We start from the raw sequence: 20,930 nt of genomic DNA on the forward strand, positions 1-20,930 counted from the left end.
GGTGACAGCTTGAAAACACAACTGCAGTTCCTGTCACCTGGCCAGCGTTGCCTAGCGCTCTCAAAACACAGCTGAAATATATTACTCTTTCCCTTTTCTGTTTTTAATCAGTCTGTCACAACTACTTATAAACTGGGGGCAAGAGTAAACATTTGGATCTGAAATTGTTAGTTGCATCCTTTCAGCAGTTAAGCCTTTTACAAGTTGATAACATTGCGCTGTGCATAATTGGATGTGTATGTAATATTGGAGATACCTGTTGATATAGCAAGTGGCACTGCCAAGAAACCAGCAGACGTCATCAAGGACTTTATAGTGACGTGGTTGTTGGTGGAAGGTCCAGCCCCTTCAGTTCCCGCAGTGCTGTTCCTCCTCCATGCTAATAAATGGAAAGATGGCTTTATTTTTTACTTGAGAGGTGGGGTAGGAAGTAGCAGAAGGCATGACTTAAAGCAGCGTTTCTCAACGGTGGCGACGTTAAGCTGTGCGGACTTCAACTCCCAGAATTTTTACTCTTCTTGGGCTATTATGGCCCTGGAAGATTACAGGCATGGCCCAGTTCACAGGCAGAAAAGGAAAGTATAATCCAAGAATTTAGCAACCTTTTTAAAAAGACAAAAAGCAAATATATTTGCTCAGTTTAATTCCTACCTCATACTCTTTAATAAACAAGATAGGGGAAGAATGCATAGCATGGCTTTTGGAATTCTTTCTAACTCTTTAATAATGGTCCCTTCTGGGTCAGTCGAATAGGGAGAGTGCTTAGAATGGAGAAATTGACAGCAAACTGAGCCACTGCCTCCTGCCTGTCCCATAGAAATGGACTGAAAAATTATTTTTCCTGGATCTTTTCCCCAACAGCCTCTAGCCAGATCTGACTCATTTTCAACTCTGATCTTTCTTTTTCCAGCTTCTCCACCCCCCACCCCACACATATACCAAATACGGCCCTGTTCTGTTCGATTTTCTGGGAGATATCTTGCTGATGGACAGTTCTGAGGAACTTCACACAATTTCATTCCAACTTTCCATTGGAACAAACAGTATAAAACTGATAATAAACACAACAAGAATCTGTAATGCTAGTTGTAGATACATCACAATTGCATAGAAAAATAAACATATTCTTTCCCTGCAAATTTTCACATAGGAAAACAGAATAAAACCTGCTCCAGACCTAACTGCCTTTTAAAAAATGAACATTAATGTTTATATTTTTATAATTCTGTTTTGCTATCAATGTTTTTACTTTTTAAAAAAGATTGTTTTGGTTCTTTTGTAAAATACTCTAGTCTCCTCTAATAGGAAAAAAAGGTACAGAAATAAATTTTAAAAATTGCCTTCTGGAATGCACGTTCTTAAGAAATGGTTACTACTCAGTCACAAGTATGAGAAACTGTATGTACTTACAGTTTCACAATATACTTTCACAATGAAGTGACTAGAGAACTTGTGAACAGTGATTTGTCCAGGGTAAATTCTCAACACTACTGCTTTCTGCCAACTTGGTTCTCTATTGGCTATGACAATTTCCCAATTAAAAGTTGATTATCCTTTTGTTTACACTATTTCATTATTCCCATTCATGTATTTTTTTGTAGATTGCCAGAAAGCTCTATTCAGCACCAAAATGATGTGCATCAGGTTCTATGCTGCATTAGCACCTAGCTGCATCTTTACCTGGAAGGGCAAGGACGACTTGCAACTCACAAGGGAGCTATAAAAAACAGAAATGCAACATTTGTCTCTGTACACTCAAGCAACTTAAAACTTCTTTTCAATACTCCAGATGTATTTGCTTGCCTCAGCATTTTTCCACAGGGACAACCTTTGCCTGTAAAGCAGGTGACCTCTCATCAGTTACAATGGCCTTTGGCAAAGGGTCACAGCTGTACCTTCACAAAGCCAGAAAATTGGGACAAGAGGCTCCGTAATGGTGGTGTGAAAAATATGAAGGCATTTCATATTATTGTCTATGCTGTAAAAGGATATAACTCCTTGATCACAGTCCAACAGAACTCCAATGAATTTGCAGAGAGGCTCTTTTATCTTTGCAGACTTGTTATTGTACCAAGCCACATAGCTGTCTTCTTGGACATGCAGGCCCCAGGAGAGTTTATCCAACCCAATGGTGAATTTCTGATGAGTCTGTTTCCTCCTTGTGAATCTTTCACAAGCTACGCCAACGATGACAGAGTGGTCAGATAACTCCACTTCCCAGTAGTGACTGCCCTGGCTGAAGTTCTGAGTACACATGACTTGCCATGGCTCAAACCTTTGAGGGTCATTTGGCTTTGGCTTGTGAAAACCTTGGGGATGAGTTGCCTTCTGGTTGTTATCAGATAACTGCAGGTATTTGTTAGCTGTGATTGGATCAAATGTCAAGTTCTGCTGATCTGTGGGGGTGATAATGATAACATATTAGGAGAAAGCAAAACTCAAGAATCTTTAAGACCATTGATTCACTGCTCCCTGGGGTATTTTCTATTTTGCAAGTCAATTGAAGGGAAGTACATGTTATACAGCAGGATGGTATTATTAAAGTATTGGTGTAATTAAAAATGTCCGGAGTGGTATTATTGGGCAGATCCTTCTTCATTATGCTGTGTTTTCTAAACCCTAGATGATATAATGTACTTTTGCTTCTTGTTTATTAGTGTCACAAGTCACCACTGTTTTTAGATGTGGAGTCTTTAACTTGGATTCTAGGAAACCATGTCAGATACATAATGAAAAGTTAACTTGTTAAGGTTGGAAGATACAAAACCATAGTAATAAGTAGGAAGGTTGATATAATAGTAATAATTTTGTGCCTTCAAGTCAGTCTTGATTCCTGGATAAGTTTTCTTGCCAAGGTATTTCAGAAGTGGTTTGCCCTTGCCTGCTTCCTAGGGCTAAGAGAGAGTGACTGGCCCAAGGTCACCCAGCTGGCTTTGTGTCTAAGGCAGGACTAGTCTCCCGGTTTCTAGCCTGGCTCCCTTGATATAGTTGATGAAAACTGAAAACTAGCTTCTAGCTGAAGAGCTCACAGTTGCCTTTCTGAAATCTATGCCATGATAACTATAAAGAGTGTCTGTTCTTGCTGGCAATTCAGCATTCTTTTGATTAGCATTCTGCCTAAATATGATTAATGAGATAATTATTTCCCTTAGGGATACAAACCAGAAATCCAAACACAGGAAGTATATAGACATATACACAAATATATACACATCACAGACTATCCCTTATTTATTGCTGTTACCTGTAGTTAATGAAAACAATCATCTCTATATGCAGCAGTTAGGGCTCTCCGGTTTGATTAGTTTCCATCTTTGCCAAAGAAAAGGAGCGATTGCATCTACTTTTATGGAAAAAGGTATGCCGCTTATAAATTAAACAGAGATCTAATTAACTGGTTCCTCATGTTGTGATAATCTATGCATACAAAGTCTCTTTTTAAAACCTTACAAATTAAAAAAAAAAGTCAGAGAGAAAACAAAGCAGGAGACCTGACTGAGACTTAAAAGAGCTATAAACATAATTCAGTTTACACTGATCCCACGATTGTCTCTATAAACTATGAGATAGACTGGAGGGCCACATAAATGAAGCCTTATCAAGCAGATGGACTAGAAACAATCAAGAATGGTGAGTCTGTGCAATCAGTGCTCAGTAAAATAACTTTGGCTGGATGTACCATAGAAAATGCCATCATTGTAGGGCAAGCAATTTACTCAGTTACGTAATGTACATACACCTATGCAGTCACAGAGGTACAATTACACTTTTTTTTTGTACTTACAATATATATATATATATTTTTGTCTGCGCTCAGTCATTGCTGACCCTGCAGTGACTGCTTGGACGAGTCCTTGCAGTTTTCAAGGCAACTGTTTTTCGGAAGTGGTTTGCCAGAGCCTCCTTCCTAGGGCAGAGCCCAGCTGGCGAGCGCAGGAGGCGGGCTTTCCGTTGCTTCGCGCCCTTTTTGGGCGCGCACGGTTTTTCGCGCTTACCGGCAACTGCTCCCAACTCCTTTTTTGCAAGGCGCCGCCAGCATTTTTCCTCCCACCGGAGTGAGAGTCCCCATTTATCTACTCACGTAAGTTTTCGAACTGTTGGGTTGACAGGAACTGGGGAGGAAACAGGAGCTCACCCTGTTTAATGCGAAGGCTGGACTCGAACCGCTGAAGCGTTGACCTCTGGCCGGCAACTTTCAACGTCATTAAGCCGCTGCGCCACCGCGTCCCCCAATACTTACAATATAGACACTTGATTTTTTAAAAAATGATGGAATAAACTAAATAAACTATAAGGAAATATAGAAAGCATGATGCAACACTGCTGCTTCAAGGCCACTGTACTCCTACCTGCACATTGAGATCTTCCCATTCACTTACAAAGGACAGGAAACAACTTATTTTCATCTTTGCAACAAACATCAAGCGCAGAAGCCTCTGTACTGAATCACGTTCTGCCCTGCTTTCTTTCTTAGAACACTCCTTCGTTACCTCCAGGAGCAGCTGCACTCCAAGGATGGCAGAAACTTAGCAACCCAACTCCAGACTGGAGTTGAGCAGGGGCTGAACCCTTGGGTTCCAAAGAATCATTTCAGTTTGTCCCCTTGTGTGATCCAAAAGGTGGAGGGAATGATTATTCATATTGACAGTCTCCTCTGGTAGAGAGGACCCCTAGCTCAAATGGAGTACAGGACTAGGGCCATCCAGTGGACACTCCTCCCCTAGTAACAACAGCCGAGGTATCATTTTTGGCCTGAGTTAGTGTGCAAACCTTAATTTGAGACAGCACACTTGGCACATTGCCAGGGATGAGTGTATTTGGGCTTAGCCAGTAGTGCACATTGCTCTGTCCTGCACTATCTGAGCTAGTCATAGGAAGGTGAGAGAACAGATCTGCTGCTGTCTGGGGCAACTGCCAAGGCCTGGCATTGGGTGCTTGGTCTTTTACTCACCAACCAATGTCCTGAATGAAGTGTTCTACAGACAGGGGACATGATGACAACCTGTCACTCATGCTTGGACAATGACCTGGTGAAACAATCCATCTTCCTTAAGACAAACCTCCTCTTGTTAGATTTCTCTGACCTGCCACATGAGGGAGGTGAAGAGCTAGTCCCCTGCCCCATTCTCCAGAGCACTAGCACTTACTTGCCTACTGCCCAGATACAGCCAACAGTGAGGAGAGCTATTCCTGAGATGCCAATTCAACCAGGTCACACTCTGAGCCAGTCACTTGCTCAGTGAAGCAAGTCCTCATGGGATGAGTCCCTCGATTGTGTTCCTCAAACTACTGAATGAGGCAACACCAGAAGGATTCCACATGTCTCTTTCAGTCCCTGGGTAACACCACTGAGTGAGACTCACATTGGTGTAGATTCCATGTGAGTTTGCTTAGTTCCTGCAACAAGTTGCAGTGGGTTTCATCCACCATCTCTCCCATGGCTCCTCCCCTTCCCTTAAACCCATGGCCATGGCCAATGAGCCTTCATACATGGCCAGTGATTATACTGCTGGGCCCCAATCCCTGAGCCAGCTGGCTCTGAAGCCACATGAAGTACACACACACACATCATGGCGGCAATGTTCTGGCCAACAGCAGACCACACAGTCTAGGCCGAAGGAAGAGAAGATTATCCTTCTTACCTACCATTCATTGCCTGACTGTCTGATGGATAACCTACTTCCATTTTTTGTAAAGGTTCTTGGGGGAAAGCTGGATTTCACGTGGGTGGGTTAATAAGTGTAGCCTTCAAAAGAAAAGCAGGTGAAATGCTGTAGGCATCAGTGTGTCTCTAGGCACACATACGTGTACTACTGTGCTTAAGATCACACAGAAGTCATAGAAATGGAAAAAATACTAGATGTTGGTTTGGTTGCTTTGATGTTTACATGTGCGTGCACTCTGTGCTTCTTCTTGGTTCCAGGTGACACTGAGATTCAGGATGCCTTTGTATGTGCAGCAAGCGTCTTTATCTTTAAAGATACACCGAAAGCGCAGCAGCCAGCAGGACCAAAGAGCAGGGCCAGTGTAACCACACCTTCCTGAACTCTGTGTCACAGTAGTAGTCACGGTGCCTGGTAGACACTATCAAGTAGTAATATTCCTTATATTAAGCACTGGGTTTAGGAGATGTGTAACATATGTTCCTGAAAAGGGAATTTTATCTACTAATAAAAAATGACTCAATATTTTCTTTGGCATAGATTTTATGACATTCTGTAACATTAAGGAATGGTCACTTATTTTCTTTAATATAGATTTAGAAACTTGTTTAATATTTGATGATCGTGTGAGACACACACACACACACACACACCCCTACATCAACAAGAAGGGGGAAATGATAGATAGATAGTTTCCCCCTTCCTGTTGTTGCAGAGGTTTTTTTGGTTTGGTTTTGTTGTTTGTTGTTTTTCATGTATTTCTTTAAAAAAAAATTGTATTTCTTTCTGTAAAATTTGTTAAGATAGATAAGCCCATTTTCAAAATGCTCTTGTGCACAGCTGATGTAATCCATGGTGCATTTTGTTACAAAGGTATGTTTGAACTTGTTGGTTTCAACCTGTTTGCTGCAGTTGCTACAAATGAAGAGTTGTTTTGTTGATCAAGGTGTGTGCAGGACTCATAAGCAATTTTTTGTTCTGAGTATTATACATGTAACCCTAATCCTAATGTGCATTCAGTGTGCATTTCGGATGTAAATACAGGTAGTAAGGCAGGGAACAATTGTTTGTGTTTCCTAGGAGAGTCCCTCTTCTGGGTAACGGTTCTGTTTTTCACTAATGCTCATTCTAATAGACAGAAACTGCATTTTTATAGCAAGTCAGAAACAAAAAAGGATAAATCTGCAGGTGAACCTTTAAATACTGGGGTGCAGAGAAACAGTTCATGCTCCTGACTGTCTACAAAGTTAGGGTTAGATATATAGATTTGGAAGATGAGTTTTATTTTAAAACATTTTAAAGTAATTCCAATGGACTATATGAAATTAATCTAACATATTCTGTCAGGATGTCCTCCTACCCCACAGAAAGTAATTGACTGAAAGGTTTGTTTGCTGTGAGAGATTAAACACAGGCAGAGAGTTTGTCCCACCTTTCTTTGCTTAGAACAGTGTTTCTCAACTTTGGCAACTTAAAGATATATGGATTTCAACTCCATACAAGTCCATACATTTTCAAGCTGCCAAGGTTGAGAAACACTGCCTTAGAATATCTCTACATACTTCCAGGACAAATGGTTGTGCTAAGTTCAGGGAAGGGGGACGCGGTGGCGCAGCGGCTTAATGACGCTGAAAGTGGCTGGCCAGAAATGGTCGATGCTTCAGCGGTTCGAGTCCAGCCTCCGCGTTAACAGGATGAGCTCCTGTTTCCTCCCCAGTTCCTGTCAACCCAACAGTTTGAAAACTCACGTGAGTAGATAAATGGGTACTCTCACTCCAGTGGGAGGAAAAATGCTAGCGGCACCTTGCAAAAAGGAGTCGGGAGGGGTTGTCGGTAAGCGCGAAACCACGCTCGCCCGAAAAGGGCGCGAAGCAACGGAAGCCTCGCCTCTTGTGCTTGCCAGCTGGGCTCTGCTCTAGGAAGGAGGCTCTGGCAAACCACTTCCGAAACAAGTGCCTTGAAAACTGCAAAGGACTCGTCCAAGCAGTCACTGCAGGGTCAGAAATGACTGAGCGCAGATTAAAAAAAAAAAAAAGTTCAGGGAAAGTTAGGGCCAAGGCTACTAGAGCTGGGCTGCAATACCCTGCAAAACCACTAGATGGCAGCACAGTTTTAGAATGTATTGTGTTTTCTGCTGCCAATCTAGTCCTGATTTTTGCAGACAAGAAAACTTGTTCTGAATCTCTCTGTTTCCTATGTCCAGAACATTTGAAACTGTTACATGTTTCAATTCATCCAAACCCAGAACAGGCAAAGTGTTCCAAATATTGTTTCATCTGACCTAAAATGGGACAACATAGTTTATGGAGCACAATGCTTTTTTTTTTTTTCATATCCCTACTAAATTGGGGAACTTATTTTAAAAGCATCAGAACCAAAATAATAATGCGATTGAAGAATGCAGAAATTAAGGATTAGAGCTTGGATCATAAAATGCCACTGATAAAAAGGAAGAATTCCTGCCGTGGACTACTTTCTCAAAACTTGCTTCAGACAAATGTGGGGCCCTCCAGAAATATCTTATGGCGGATATGTCTTAGAGAAAAAAACTAACATTATGCTTCAGATTGCATTATGCTTGTACAATAGGGTATTTGAATCTAAACCTAGGGCTGCTAATTCATGGTTAATGAATTCAGTGGTTTACTGAATTAACCTAATTGCCTGGGATTGCCCACACGGTAAGCCATAAACTGAACACGCTAACTGGGTTTGCACCACACACTGCACTGCTAACTAGCCAAATGTATTTTATCTCAGCATATTGTGTGAATGGAGCCTAGCAATTTACACCTTTCCAGGTGCCTACTGCTATTCTGCAGTTTTTCCTGTTTCTCTTGTTGCCGATGGTGCTTTCTGCAATGCCTGCTGAGACATATCCTCTCCTCCCTTCTGAAACATATCTGAATGAAACATCTATCCTGAAAAATCTGTATTTTCTACAATACTGCATCCAGAAGAATTATGCAGTTCATGGCAATTCACAGAAGTTTAATAACAGAAACTGATAAAAGTAGATAAAGTAAATAGGTTTTCTTGATGTGGAATTTGTTGGGCGATACAAAACCGCGCTCCAGTTCCTTCCTTCTTAATACATCAAGTGAAAGATGAAAAGATAGAATTATGTCCTTTTGATAAAGAAGGGAATGTCATAAAGAACAGACTGCTGAAACATCACTTACCAAGCCTAGGGAATTTTTCCCAAACATGCATTTCTATCACACTCTTCAGTCTGCATATACTTACTTGGAAGTCCTGCTGAATTCAGCAGAACTTACATATAGGATCCATCTATCAGCGAATTAAGTGATTTTGCATTTTTCCAATTTATAGGAAAATATCCAACCCTCCTACAGTACCCATAAGCAAGGAAATGTTGTAGTCAGATGGAAGAGACAATCCCACAGATGCATATTTGCTTGTACCAGGGCTATTCAATAAACTTGGACTCCCAAGGTCTAGCAATTGAAATCTGCATAAAAGTACAACAGTTAGGTATCTTGTGGCATACAGGTGGCTCTTCTCTTCTGGGCAGATTACAAGCCCTTCCATCCAGAAGGGAGCAGGGAGAGCTGCAAAAGTGTCCTCTATGGGTATTTGCACCACCCCTCTTAAGCGCCTCTGATCTCTCCCCTGGAATTACCATAAAGGCAAAGACCCAGATGATGCTTAGGCAATAGAGAGTTTACAGGGAAACCAGGGAATTCATTTCAATCACTCATACAGAAAGACCTGGAAGCACAGAGAATATATTCAAAGAGGGGAAGCCAAGGGAAAAACAGAACAGGGGACACCAAAACCCCTGGGGGTTAGTAATAGGCACTTGGACTGCTGTGGTGAAAACATTTTTTTCTCCTTCTTTGGGCTGCTGTTCGTCATCTCCCCCTATTTTGTGTGGTTTCAGTATCACTTGGACAAGCAGCTGTTTGTGTTGGGGGAGCAGATTTTCAGCAGGAAAGCAGTGTGAGGTCCTTTTCTGATTTTTTTTCAGAATTAGCAAACACAAAGATCAACATGCTTTACACATACAAAGAAAGGCCTATTTGCATAAGTAGCTTCTTGCATGAATGGGGAGCAGCAAACTCAGCCAATGTGGTCACCAGTCCATGGCCTGGAGCCAATAAGGAGTTTGCTTCTGATGGAAGGGGAGCGGCATCTTGCAGAAATTTGCATTTCTGTCCCACTTTTCAGTCTGCAGCCCAAACATCTCACAGCTCACATGGAAAGACTGCTCATGGGAGCATTTCTGCCCTTTGGGAATTGTACATTCCTTTTGGGATTGCAACTAAAACAGTTGAAGCAGGACCGTGCATTCACTGTCTAAACAGGATCAGCGGGAGACGTTTTAGTGTATATTGATGAATAATATGTGACCCTACTTTAGCAGCCCAGCTACTTACTCTTTAGAAGCTTTGTCCTTAGTTCATTCTCTGAAAAACAAGGTCCAGGCATCCTCTTCACATATATCTTTGGCTCAGGTGAGACTGCAGAGTGCAATATAGAGAAGAAAAACTCAACAGCAGGAAGAAAGCGCGCTCCAGCAATTTCCAAATGGTAATAAAGTATTTTTAAAAAGCAGTTTCTGACCATTAAATAACACTTGTAAAAGTGCTCAATGGTACATACATCCTGATAGCTCTGAATGGGAGCAAATTTGAAAGAAAGCAACAAAATCCACAATATCACTAAGGAAAACCCTATCCTTGAATATATTACTCATTCAGGAAAAAGAACAGAAACGTGTAATCTTCTGCTTCATATGGAAAGCTGGGAAGAGAGGCAAGAAATGTGTGAATCTGAAAGTCATTACAGATTGTTCTTTTTAGTGACAAATCCTGGTGAGTTGCTGCCTCTGAATGACATCTTCTTTGTGCAATTACATTTTAAAAGTCTCTTAGGTGATCTGGGCATTGCAGATTATTGTGAGGAGTAGGCATCCATTCAAATCATTCTTACTATATAAATCAAGTTTCTTTCAATAGACTAATTGAAGCAATTTTCCTATTATTCTTACAGTATTATCCTTTAACCTACAAATTTATATTCAAAATTCTTTTTTTCACCACTGTTGAACTAACTGTGGTGCATGTGCCCTATGCAATTCTCCTGGTACCCCTCTTTGCAACCTCACAAACACCTCCAGAATGGGCCGAGCTAGAGCTTTTCAGTCTATTCTTGGGAGTGGGGGCATTAAGGGTTTGGGTCTTAAGGTATTTTTTTCTACTTTGTACCAATCCAAACCTCTCAAAATGTCCAATGTCTTCCATTTCAATGAGACTTAAGGGAAAAAGACGGCTTAAACGACTGTAAGGCACCCATTTCACTCCTTAAATTCACCCAGCCTCTTTGCAAAGGAAACAAGACCCAAAGAAGTTGGCTCTGGCCATGACTCAAAGGCCATTAAAAAAAGTGTGGCTCCCACCATCAACAAAGCTGCCAACTCTTACTTTATTGTAATATACTTTCACACATCTGCCAGACATTGGAGGAGAGCCATGTTAGTCTAAGGTGGCAAAAAATCAGGAGGAGTCTGATAGCACCTTTTCCAGCATTAAAAGGCATGAGCTTTTGTGAGCTGCAACTCACTTCATCAGATGCACAGAGTGGTTAGATTGATCTAGGAAAAGGTGCTACCAGACTCTTAATTTTTTTCATACCTGCCAGAAAATTGACCTGTCACGTTTGGCCCAATTTTCTCATTGCCCATAAAATAGCTTGATTATTACTTTTTCTGTTAGTCATTTGTGGATTCAAAAGATGTGACTGAAGTTCCTCCAAAAGCCTGAAGAACTCATTGAAGAATTCAGTGATGGCATATGCGTTGTTATCCAAATCAAGCTGAATGACTGGAGGAACTTCCAATTTACTAGGTGGAGAAAGGAGACGTTGCTCCTGCAAAAAAAAATAGGAAACAATTATTCTACCAGGGCACAGCTGGGTAAACTAAAATATAGCAAATCCCATTAAAGGGGACAAAATGTGATCTGATGATTGCTTTCATGCCTTAGACAGCAATTATGGGACTGTTTCTCAGGGCTGTTCAGATGTTTCACTGCTAATTAGAACAGATGATATATTGCCAGAGTCTGGAATAATTTTATCAATCACCAGCTTGTTCCCATGTGTAATTAAAATACCTTTTCAACTTAAAACAGCCAGAAGGGTACAGCATATATGAAGAACCATCCACTTCCATAAACACATGCTTAATTGTATTGTCGAAGGCTTTCACAGTTGGAATACGATGGCTGGTGTGGGTCTTCCGGGCTGTGTGGCCGTGTTCTGGAAGTTTTGTTTCCTAACGTTTCGCCAGCATCTGTGACCGGCATCTTCAGAGGGCAGGAGCACAGCGAGGGTGCCTGAAGGGGTGGGGTGTGTGTGTGTGGGAGGTGGGGGGGTTGGGTTAATGAGTGGCTGCTTGTTTTGCTGACATATGCTGACACCGAAACAAGCAGCCACTCGTTAACCCAACCCCCACAGCCCCCCCCCTTTCAGGCACCCTCGCTGATCTCTATAAATACCCACAACAGGGTCACATCATCCTGGGCACAGAGAGAACTGCTCCTGTCTGTGCTCCTGCCCTCTGAAGATGCCAGTCACAGATGCTGGCGAAACATTAGGAAACAAAACTTCCAGAACACGGCCACACAGCCCAGAAGACCCACACCAGCCAACATGCTTAATTGCTATGATTTTTGTCAAATTCCAGCTCCCTGCTCTTCCGCCTGCTAAGAGCATCTCATCTATGGAAATTCTGTCTTTATGCAACTGACAAAGTACCTAAATATTATACTGGTTCAGTCCACATCACACTAAGCCAGAATGGAATTTGTTTTCACTTACTGGGTTGTGTATATGAATCTTGCCATTATGCCTTAGCATTATATATGAAGTTGGCTATTATAGCTCACTCAAAACAAGCCACATATAAATAGCATGAAAAATCATAGCTTGCCATTGTGAGTTTAGTCAGCCAGTGATGATCCATCATTTAATGATTCAAAATGGTTGCCCAATCAAATTGACTATACAGTGATTCTTTAATTTTCCAGTATTTTTTTTTATAATTGCTATTTGTAATTGTTTTAATTATACTGTAAGATACTTTGGGGGCTATATTGAAAAACAAGGGATAAATATTTCAAATACAAGTAAATAAAAGCCGCTGTTCATGATACCTGCATTGGTTAGGTTATTGGTTATCTGCTTGAGCATTATTACTTGACACTATTCAGCCCATCAGATGCAAAACAAGAATAGTCATGAAGGTCAACATAACACACTCCGGATTCTTGGTTTTATGTTGAGATTAATAACCTTAAGTTTATTAATGTTCAATTCTGTCTAAATACTTCCTTTCACTGAATGAATATCCTCTTCTATTTAAAAAGGGAGAAGCTCACTTAGGGCACATCTAATAATCCAGTTTAATGTGTTTTCCTCTTGTCCGTAAGATGGCACAAAGTATATCAATATAATTTGCTTTTTCTATAATGTTACTTTTTATTGTACATAGCTAGTCTCCGTCTCTGAAATGAGACCAGTGAGCGGTACTGTCCTAATAGTTTACTATGGTGTAAGTTAAGATGTGATTGGTGGATTTCCTGCTGACAGGTAACACATCCCCTAATCACTTTCCCTAAAGTGGACTGGGGGAGGTGGTAAACTTTGACAGATGACCAGAGCACTGCCTTCTAGTCACCTGTCAGAACAGAACCTTTAAATAACAACAACAATGCCCCACAACCACGTCAAGGTAGTGCCTCACTGGGGTGGGATGATGATGATGATGATATACTCTTGTGACCTTGGTGTGAATTATCAGATCCATATGGAAAAAATGTCTGGACTGCAATGCCCCACAGAACAACCTGCTTGTCAGAATATTTGTTTCTAGACAGTTCTGATAAACTAGAGTAGCATCAAAAGCAACATGTTATCAAAATGAACATGGCTAGATATTGACAGTGACCAGAGAAAAGGTTGTGTTCCCACAGCGGCTAAAAACAGCCAATAGGATCTGGGCAGATCTCAGCTCCAACCATATCATTACCAGAGAAATGATACAAATCATGTACAGGTAGTCCTTGTTTGGCAACCATTCGCAGTTATGATGGTGATGAAAAAATAACTTTACAACCAATCCTTGCATTTATGATCTTCGCAGGACTGTAAAGCAAAGAAACACTGAAGTAAGATCATAAACACAATCAGAGTTTCACTTAGCAACTGCTTCTCTTAATGACCGGATTGCTGGTCCCAGTTGCGGTCACTAAATGAGAACTACCTATATGTAAAAGGCTTGTCAGGTGAAGATGGAAAACACAATTTCCATACTGATTTAGAAAAACTCAAGATGGGCTGGAGATGAGAAAGACTGCCAAGGCATCTTCCAACCCAAGTTAGGGGGATGTATCCTTACTGGAATCCCCTCTTCCCAACGACACTTCAGCTTCACTCTTTAGCATGGCTAATGAAGCCACACTAAAATGGGGGGGAAGGCAATTGAGTCCTTGGCACATCATTTGTTGGGCACCATGGAGGTTAGCACTCTCCCTGCTGTATTTAATATCTACATGAAATCTCTGGGTTAGGTCATCCATTGATATGGAGTCAGGTATCATCAGAATGAAAATGATACTCAACTTTGCAACTTGACTCTGGGCTGAACAGATAATGCCAACAAAGTGCTGTTCTGGATAGGGAAGAACAAGCTCATGCTTAATCCCAGCAAGATTGGGTTTGTGTTTTGGAAATGCTTTGATTCTAAAATGTCATCTTTAGTTCTAGATAGGTTTGCCCCCTTCTCCCCCCCCCCCAAAATGGCTTGTAGTTTGACATCCTTTTGGACTTGCAACTTTCGCTTGATGAGCAGATAGTAACTGTGGTGAGGAGAGCCTTCACATAGTTTCATCTTATGTGTCAGTTACAATCTCTCCTGGAATGGGAGCTTCTATTCATAGTCACTCATGCCCTAGTTACATCTTAAGTAGACTACAGGTAGTCCTTGGTTAATGACGGTAATTGGGACTGGAATTTCTGTTGCTAAGTGATGCAGTCATAAAGCACGTCGTCACATGACTGCATTGCTTAGTGATGGCAATCCCTGCAGTCCCCATTGCTGTCATTAAGCAAGGATCATGGATCATTAAGAAAGGTCCTCCTTGCAACTTCCTGCTGGCTTCCAACAAGCAAACTCAGTGGGGGGATGGCAAGAATTTTTAAGTCCCAGGCGGCTAGCAAGCAGGCTGGCAGGCAGGTAACTGGCTGCAGCTGGGTGTGGGAGGACTGGTGCGGCGTGCCACAGTGTGAGCATGGCAGGGCTTGGGATGGCTGCTGCAAGGTGTGCAGGTGGCTGGTGCTGCACAGGTGTGGCAGGGCTGCAGGTGGTTGCTGCAGGGTGCACAAGGGGCTGGCAAGGCATAACAGGGCTGGGGGTAGCTGCTGCAGGGTGGGAGAGATTTACCCGAGCAACTTGTGACCTTCCCTGCCGGCTTCCCATTGACTTTGCTTTGCAGCAGGCTTAAAGGACCGGAACGTAAAGGACCAGTCATAAGTACCACTTGCTCAGTGCTGTTGTAACTTCAAATGGTTGCTGAACTGAGGATTATCTGTACCGCAGTGTACCCTACATGGGACCACCCTTGAAGACCTTTGGGAAGCTACAGAGGGTTTAGAATGTGGTGGCTTGAGTAGTTACAATTTTCCTACATAACACCTCTACTCTGCACTAGTTGCCAGTTGATTGATTGGAGAGCTACACTGGTTGCCAGTTGATTTCTGGGTGCAGTTCAAGGTACTGGGTTGACATTAAAGCCCTTCATGGCTCAGGACCCAAATATCTGTGGAACTGTACGCTTACAATAACATCAGTTTGTTCAATGAAAGTGTGGGCTCCCTCCGTATCCCTTGGCTCAGGAAATGTCATCTCCGGGGACCACAGAAGTAACTGTTGCCCCCTTTCTATGAAACGGCATCCCCCCCCCCCAAAACATCTAAATGGCCTCTTCCCTACTGGTTTTCCAAAAGGCCATTAAAACATGGTGATTCCATCAGGCCTTGGAGGCTGGAATGCTTATTCCCTCTGGCAACAGAAGGTTTCTTTTATGGGCTTGACTGAATTGTTTAATTTGATTAATGTCCCTAGTGCTATAAACATGTTATATTGCTATTACTGATATGGTTGCTTTCATTGTATTGGTTTCAACCTGAGTTATTAAGGGAGGGACGTATGCTGCTCAGAATCCTTTACAACTAGAGTGGGAGAAAGCCAGCCACCAGCAAGCTTTGGAGTGAACAGAGGGCTGTTTTCAACTGCCTCCCTTGTTGATTAGCTAATCCTTTTTTGCTTTCTACCTGACAAATGTAGAGTTCCTATGGGCTCTGATGAGCATGTAGATAGCAACTCTGGTATTTGCCAGACTAACTCACCTCACTTTTACAACAACTTTTAAGAGATTCTTTTCACTGAAAAAAACAAATTAAAGCAAAACAGTCACCCCCAGCATCATCTTTAGTTTTGGAAAGCCCCCCAAGTAATCCTTTGAAAGAAAAACAGTGACTGGTTACACTTGCTTGTCCAGGAAAAGGAGCCAGAAAGAGGTAGTAAGGAGTGTCCTGAGGCCAGAGAGACCATTAGCTTCTAGTAACTACACACCTACTGTGGCAACTGTTTTAAAGTTATTTGTGCTAGTGCTCATAACGTGCTCTCAACATTTGAAATGCAGGTACAGGGTCAAAAAAAAAAATGATTGGAGGCTTCTGAAGTTGCTGGCTTTTGACACCCTGATCCCAATCGCACAGCTTGGCAAAGAAACGTCATTAAGAGCACGATGAGAGCAACACTCTCATGACACACAGACGGCACATATCTTTTACCCACTTCAAGAAACATTATATCATCAGCACAGCTCAGCAGCCCTTCCACGGTCTTGTTGTATTGTGTGAAAGTCTCCATATAATGCTGTAGGCAATTCCAGTTCTCCATCATTTGCTTTACCAGAGCTGCATGCTCACTTTCAGCCCTCTCCACCACCTTCTTCTGGCATTCTTTTAGGGTTTCCATGAGATGCTCAAACTTTTGAAAAATTCCTGATCTGAACTTCATTGAGAAAACCTGGGGGAACAGGTAGAAAGCCAACATTCAAAACAGGAAGTTACCTCCATAGCAGCTAATGTTTCTCTCCACATTTCTTAAGGCACCATGTGGCAACAAAACAAAATGTGGAAGGAGGGCAATGGAAGAGGTGGTGGTCTTTACCTTGTGGACACGAGCTGGTAAAGTCGGGGTGGGGGGTGGCGGGTGGAGTGAAGTCCTCTTTGCTTATTCAGCAACTGCTACAAGAGCAGTTAAAATGAGCACTGTTGAAGCACAAACTATTTCTACAGGACTCACTTTAATATGGTCCATCTGCTGCTCCAGTTTCTGGATTTCTGCTTCAATCTTTTCTGCCTCCTTTTGCTTTTCCTCCAAGGTTTCCTTTATTGACTCCTGTCAAAGAAGACTAGAAGTTCAAATAGGCAAGCATTTCATACTTTCCTTGATCCTTCCAGCCCTATAGAAAAAAATTCACAAGACGTTGGCATATTCCTTCAGATATTTCTTCCAAAGTTCTACACGTGTTATCTTTTGGAAAGGTCCTACAGCTCTATTAATGTCACCTTACTGCCAGTGTGCATTATGGGAACAAGGTGGCGAAGATCCTGGAATTGCTATGCACTTCAGAAAGAGTGATGGGCTCAGAAAAAACTTTATGGTATACGGGCCAATTGGGTCAACTCGCATTTGTATTGAACCATGGTAATAATTTGGATTTAGCAAGACCTTCAGATCTAGACTTAGGTTCAAGTCAAAATCATAACTCATGTGAAATACCACCACTACAAAACAATTACAAATTTCAAGCTGTGCATGATTTGAGAGTCAGGCAATAGGCCTTCTCTGTAGTAGCCCCTACCTTGTAGAATACTCTTCCCCCAGACACGCAAGAGCCCTGCTACTCAATCTCAGAAAACAACTACCGTAAAGCAGTACTATTCCAATGTGCCTTTGGCCTGGGTTCATTATGGCCAGTGATCCCAGATTTAGCTGTTGTATTTTTTTTCCTTATTGTTTCTATTTTGATTTTTAATCCTGTTTTGTTGTTAGCTGCACAGTGTGTTTTGGGACTGGAGCAGATTACAAATACTGTGAAATACATAAATAAAATCTCAGGAAATACAATTTCATGAGATGTTGGAGCTTTGCTAAGATACTTTAAAGCACCTCAGAAAATTATAACTCTAACCCTTCTTAATTCTGTTACATTGGAATGTATTTGCCTGGTTCCATTTGGGGCAAATGTCGCATTCAGCAGGGACACTGTTCTCTTTATTTTAACACCAGAATAGGACCTCGGTGTTGCTGGGCTGAAAAGAAGGGAAACCTCAATCTAAGCAGACCAATGTTCATTCTTACTACAGCTGGATCTATGGACACATCCCAGTCCACAACTGAGTGCCACAGATGACTATAGTATTTGAAAATCAGAGCCATGCCAACACGCTCTAGGCATACAGGGCATACAGTCTAGTTCCATTCAGCATTAGATGCCTCTGCGCTCGACACGGGGCTGCCCTTGAAAAGGTTCAGACTGTGGCAGCCTGCATGGCTTTGTGCAAGTCCAGATTTGCACATGTGTCACCTCTCTTGGGGGAGCTGATTTGCTTCCAGGTCCAATTCAAGGTGCCAGTTATCACCTTTACAGCCCATAACATGGCTTGGGGCCAGGTTATTTGAAGGACCGCCTTTCCCCAATTTCATCTGCCTGACCCACCAGATTGGGGAGGCAGGGTGTCTGACGAGTTCTGCCCGTTAAGAAGGTCCATCTAGGGACTGAGAAGAAGGGCCTTCTCCATGGTGGCTCCCTCCCTGTGGAACATCATCCCTGCAGAGATTAGGGTGGCCCCCACCTCGATCCTCTTCCGCAAGGCCCTGAAGTCATGGCTTTGCCAGCAGGCCTGGGGATCCCAGGTTGATGCGGAGCCCCTCAAAGGGCTACCGCAAATGCGTTGCGGTTGCCAAGGGGGGCGGGCGGATGTAGGGGGTTTTGTATTTGGGGTTTTTCTTTCTGGAAGCCGCCCGGAGTCACCGTGAGTGAGTTGGACGGCTATATGAATTGAATTAAAAAAAAAAAAAGGCTCTGTAAGTTTGGGCCGCAGATTGCACTCGCTATCGGGAGCGTCCCACGAACAGCCCGGCCGCCCCGCTTACTTCTTTCGCCTTCCGCTCCTCCTCCAAGAGCGCCCTCCTGTGCTGCGGGCACGTCCTCACGGTGCAGACGCAGCAGATGCAGCGCTTCTCGGTCAGGCAGTAGAGCTCCAAGGGCCGGCCGTGCGTTGGGCACTTCCTCGCCGGAGAAGCAGCTGCCTTCTCCGGCTCAAGCGGGGGCGCGTCTTCCAGTCTCAGCAGCTCCACCAGGCTGTCAAGCTGGACGGTTTTGCTGAGTGCGGGCCTCTCTGGGAAGCTTTTCCGGCATTCGGGGCAGGTGCAGACCTTCTGCCCGTTGAGTCCTTGTTCCTCTTTGTCCCAGTGGCTGGTGATACACTTCTCACAAAAACTGTGCCCGCAAGGCACGGTCACAGGGGTGGAAAATATCTCCAGGCAAATGCAACATATTAGTTTCTCTTCCAGCTTCTGAGAACCAGCGGAAGCCATTTTCGCAGAGGAAGCGCAGTATTGTAAAGGGAAAAAGGAAATGACCCGTCCAAAGCACGACTCAAGTTACGCTCTCTAAGGGGAGGTCCTGAATGTAGAAAAACTGAGCCTTAAAGGGACAGAAGCTATGTATACTGTATAACACAGTACAGTACAGTACAGTACAGTACAGTACAGCATTAAGGTCCTCAGATACCCAAATATTAAATGCATTCTCCTTTTTGTAAGGGAAAAAAGCAGCTTTGGGTTTGTGACTTTTCTTTCCTTATTTCAAACAGCCGTTAGGCCAGTGCTACCTACTCTGAGAGTGCAGGCTTAATTAGTTTTTAATTTATTCTCATGCTTCGCTTGAGCATTATTCTTTACTCTGGACCATCTGAGGTCACCTACAGCTCCTAAAAGCCTTGGGTGGGCCCCAGAAACTTCCAAAAGTTGTTACCAAATTGTAATCTTTAATGGTCGTAAGGGGAAATATATGGCTGGAGCATGATGTTAACTATATTTAATTTTAACTAAATGTAAATGAAACGATACCAATTCTAGTTATCACCCAGGCCTTCTTATTGCTTTTTGTAGCCCCAGGAGGGGCCCTTGATCTGGGAAAAACTGTATGCTTCTGAGTTAGAGCCGGAGATGGCCCAGGGTCAGCACCTTTCAAGGTCTCCTCACAATCAAACTGACTCAAGATGTGTACTCCGCTTGAGTCATGGGGGGATGGGAGGGAAGACTCCAGCCTGCTTGTGAGAAAGCCACCTCAGCAGGAAATGAGTGTTGGCAGAATCAGTGCCTGCTGAGCATAAAGGCCACCCTGATGGAGAAGATGTAGAGAGGCTGGAGGTGGCAGATATCTGTTTAGCAAAGCCAAGAAAGTTGCTAGATTACCCTCTTCAGGTTGGCACTTGCTCTTTCTACATTGCCTGCCCTTGGCAAAAGTCACTGTCCAGCCGGGGAAGAGAGCTGGTTCTTCAAGCTGCATGGTCAGGAGGGGCAAAAGGGAGCCAGAGCCTAGCCAAGGAGGGTGCTGCTTACACACCCGCTAGAGAAAAAATAGAGAATGCTCTGGACTTTGGCATTAGATCTGAATGAGAGTTCTTAGTCTGGCCTGCTGAGCCTCCAAAGAATCTGATTTTGTTTGCCAACCCTGTTCCAGAATGCTGAAGTGACTGCGGAATGCTGAAAGGGAGAATAAACTATGCCAATTCTCTACATCTCTGGAGTCCAGTGTTTGCTTTCAGTTACATGCTAGTCAGCTCTCCACCACTATGCCCACAAGGGCCTTTGTCACAAGTCACTCCTTGGTTCTTATCCCACAGAGGCTAAGCCATGATTTTTAACAATGGTTTGTTGAATCAGCCATAAATGGCTGGGATCACACATCATGCTAAAGCATAACCTCAGGCACACAAACCACAATGGCTGGCCTCACGTAGTACCTTAAACCAGTACCAAACAAGCTACATTATGGCTTATTGTTCAGGGTATGATCCCAGTAAGACTCTTCAATTGTGATGCTTGGATTATGGAACAGTTTTCCCAAAGGAGTTTTGTCTCATCCAAGTCTTGCCCATTCT

At 42.9% G+C, this 20,930-nt stretch overlaps 1 protein-coding gene across 1 annotated transcript; it reads right to left on the reverse strand.

Annotated features, from left to right (window-relative positions):
- Nucleotides 1-21: 21 nt before the first annotated feature.
- Nucleotides 22-19,382, reverse strand: TRIM65 (tripartite motif containing 65). The gene is given in 7 exon segments (XM_007437230.4): nucleotides 22-1,866; nucleotides 1,869-2,396; nucleotides 10,064-10,147; nucleotides 11,390-11,555; nucleotides 16,546-16,779; nucleotides 17,059-17,154; nucleotides 18,916-19,382. Coding segments are annotated over 7 exon segments (1,614 nt in total). The 5' UTR covers nucleotides 19,360-19,382; the 3' UTR covers nucleotides 22-1,804.
- Between the last annotated feature and the right edge of the window lie 1,548 nt (nucleotides 19,383-20,930).

Source organism: Python bivittatus, unplaced genomic scaffold (genome assembly GCF_059951505.1).
Source record: "Python bivittatus isolate LINGU-HERP-01145 unplaced genomic scaffold, Pbiv_v1 ctg000080_np1212, whole genome shotgun sequence".
Classification (NCBI taxonomy): Eukaryota; Metazoa; Chordata; class Lepidosauria; order Squamata; family Pythonidae; genus Python; species Python bivittatus.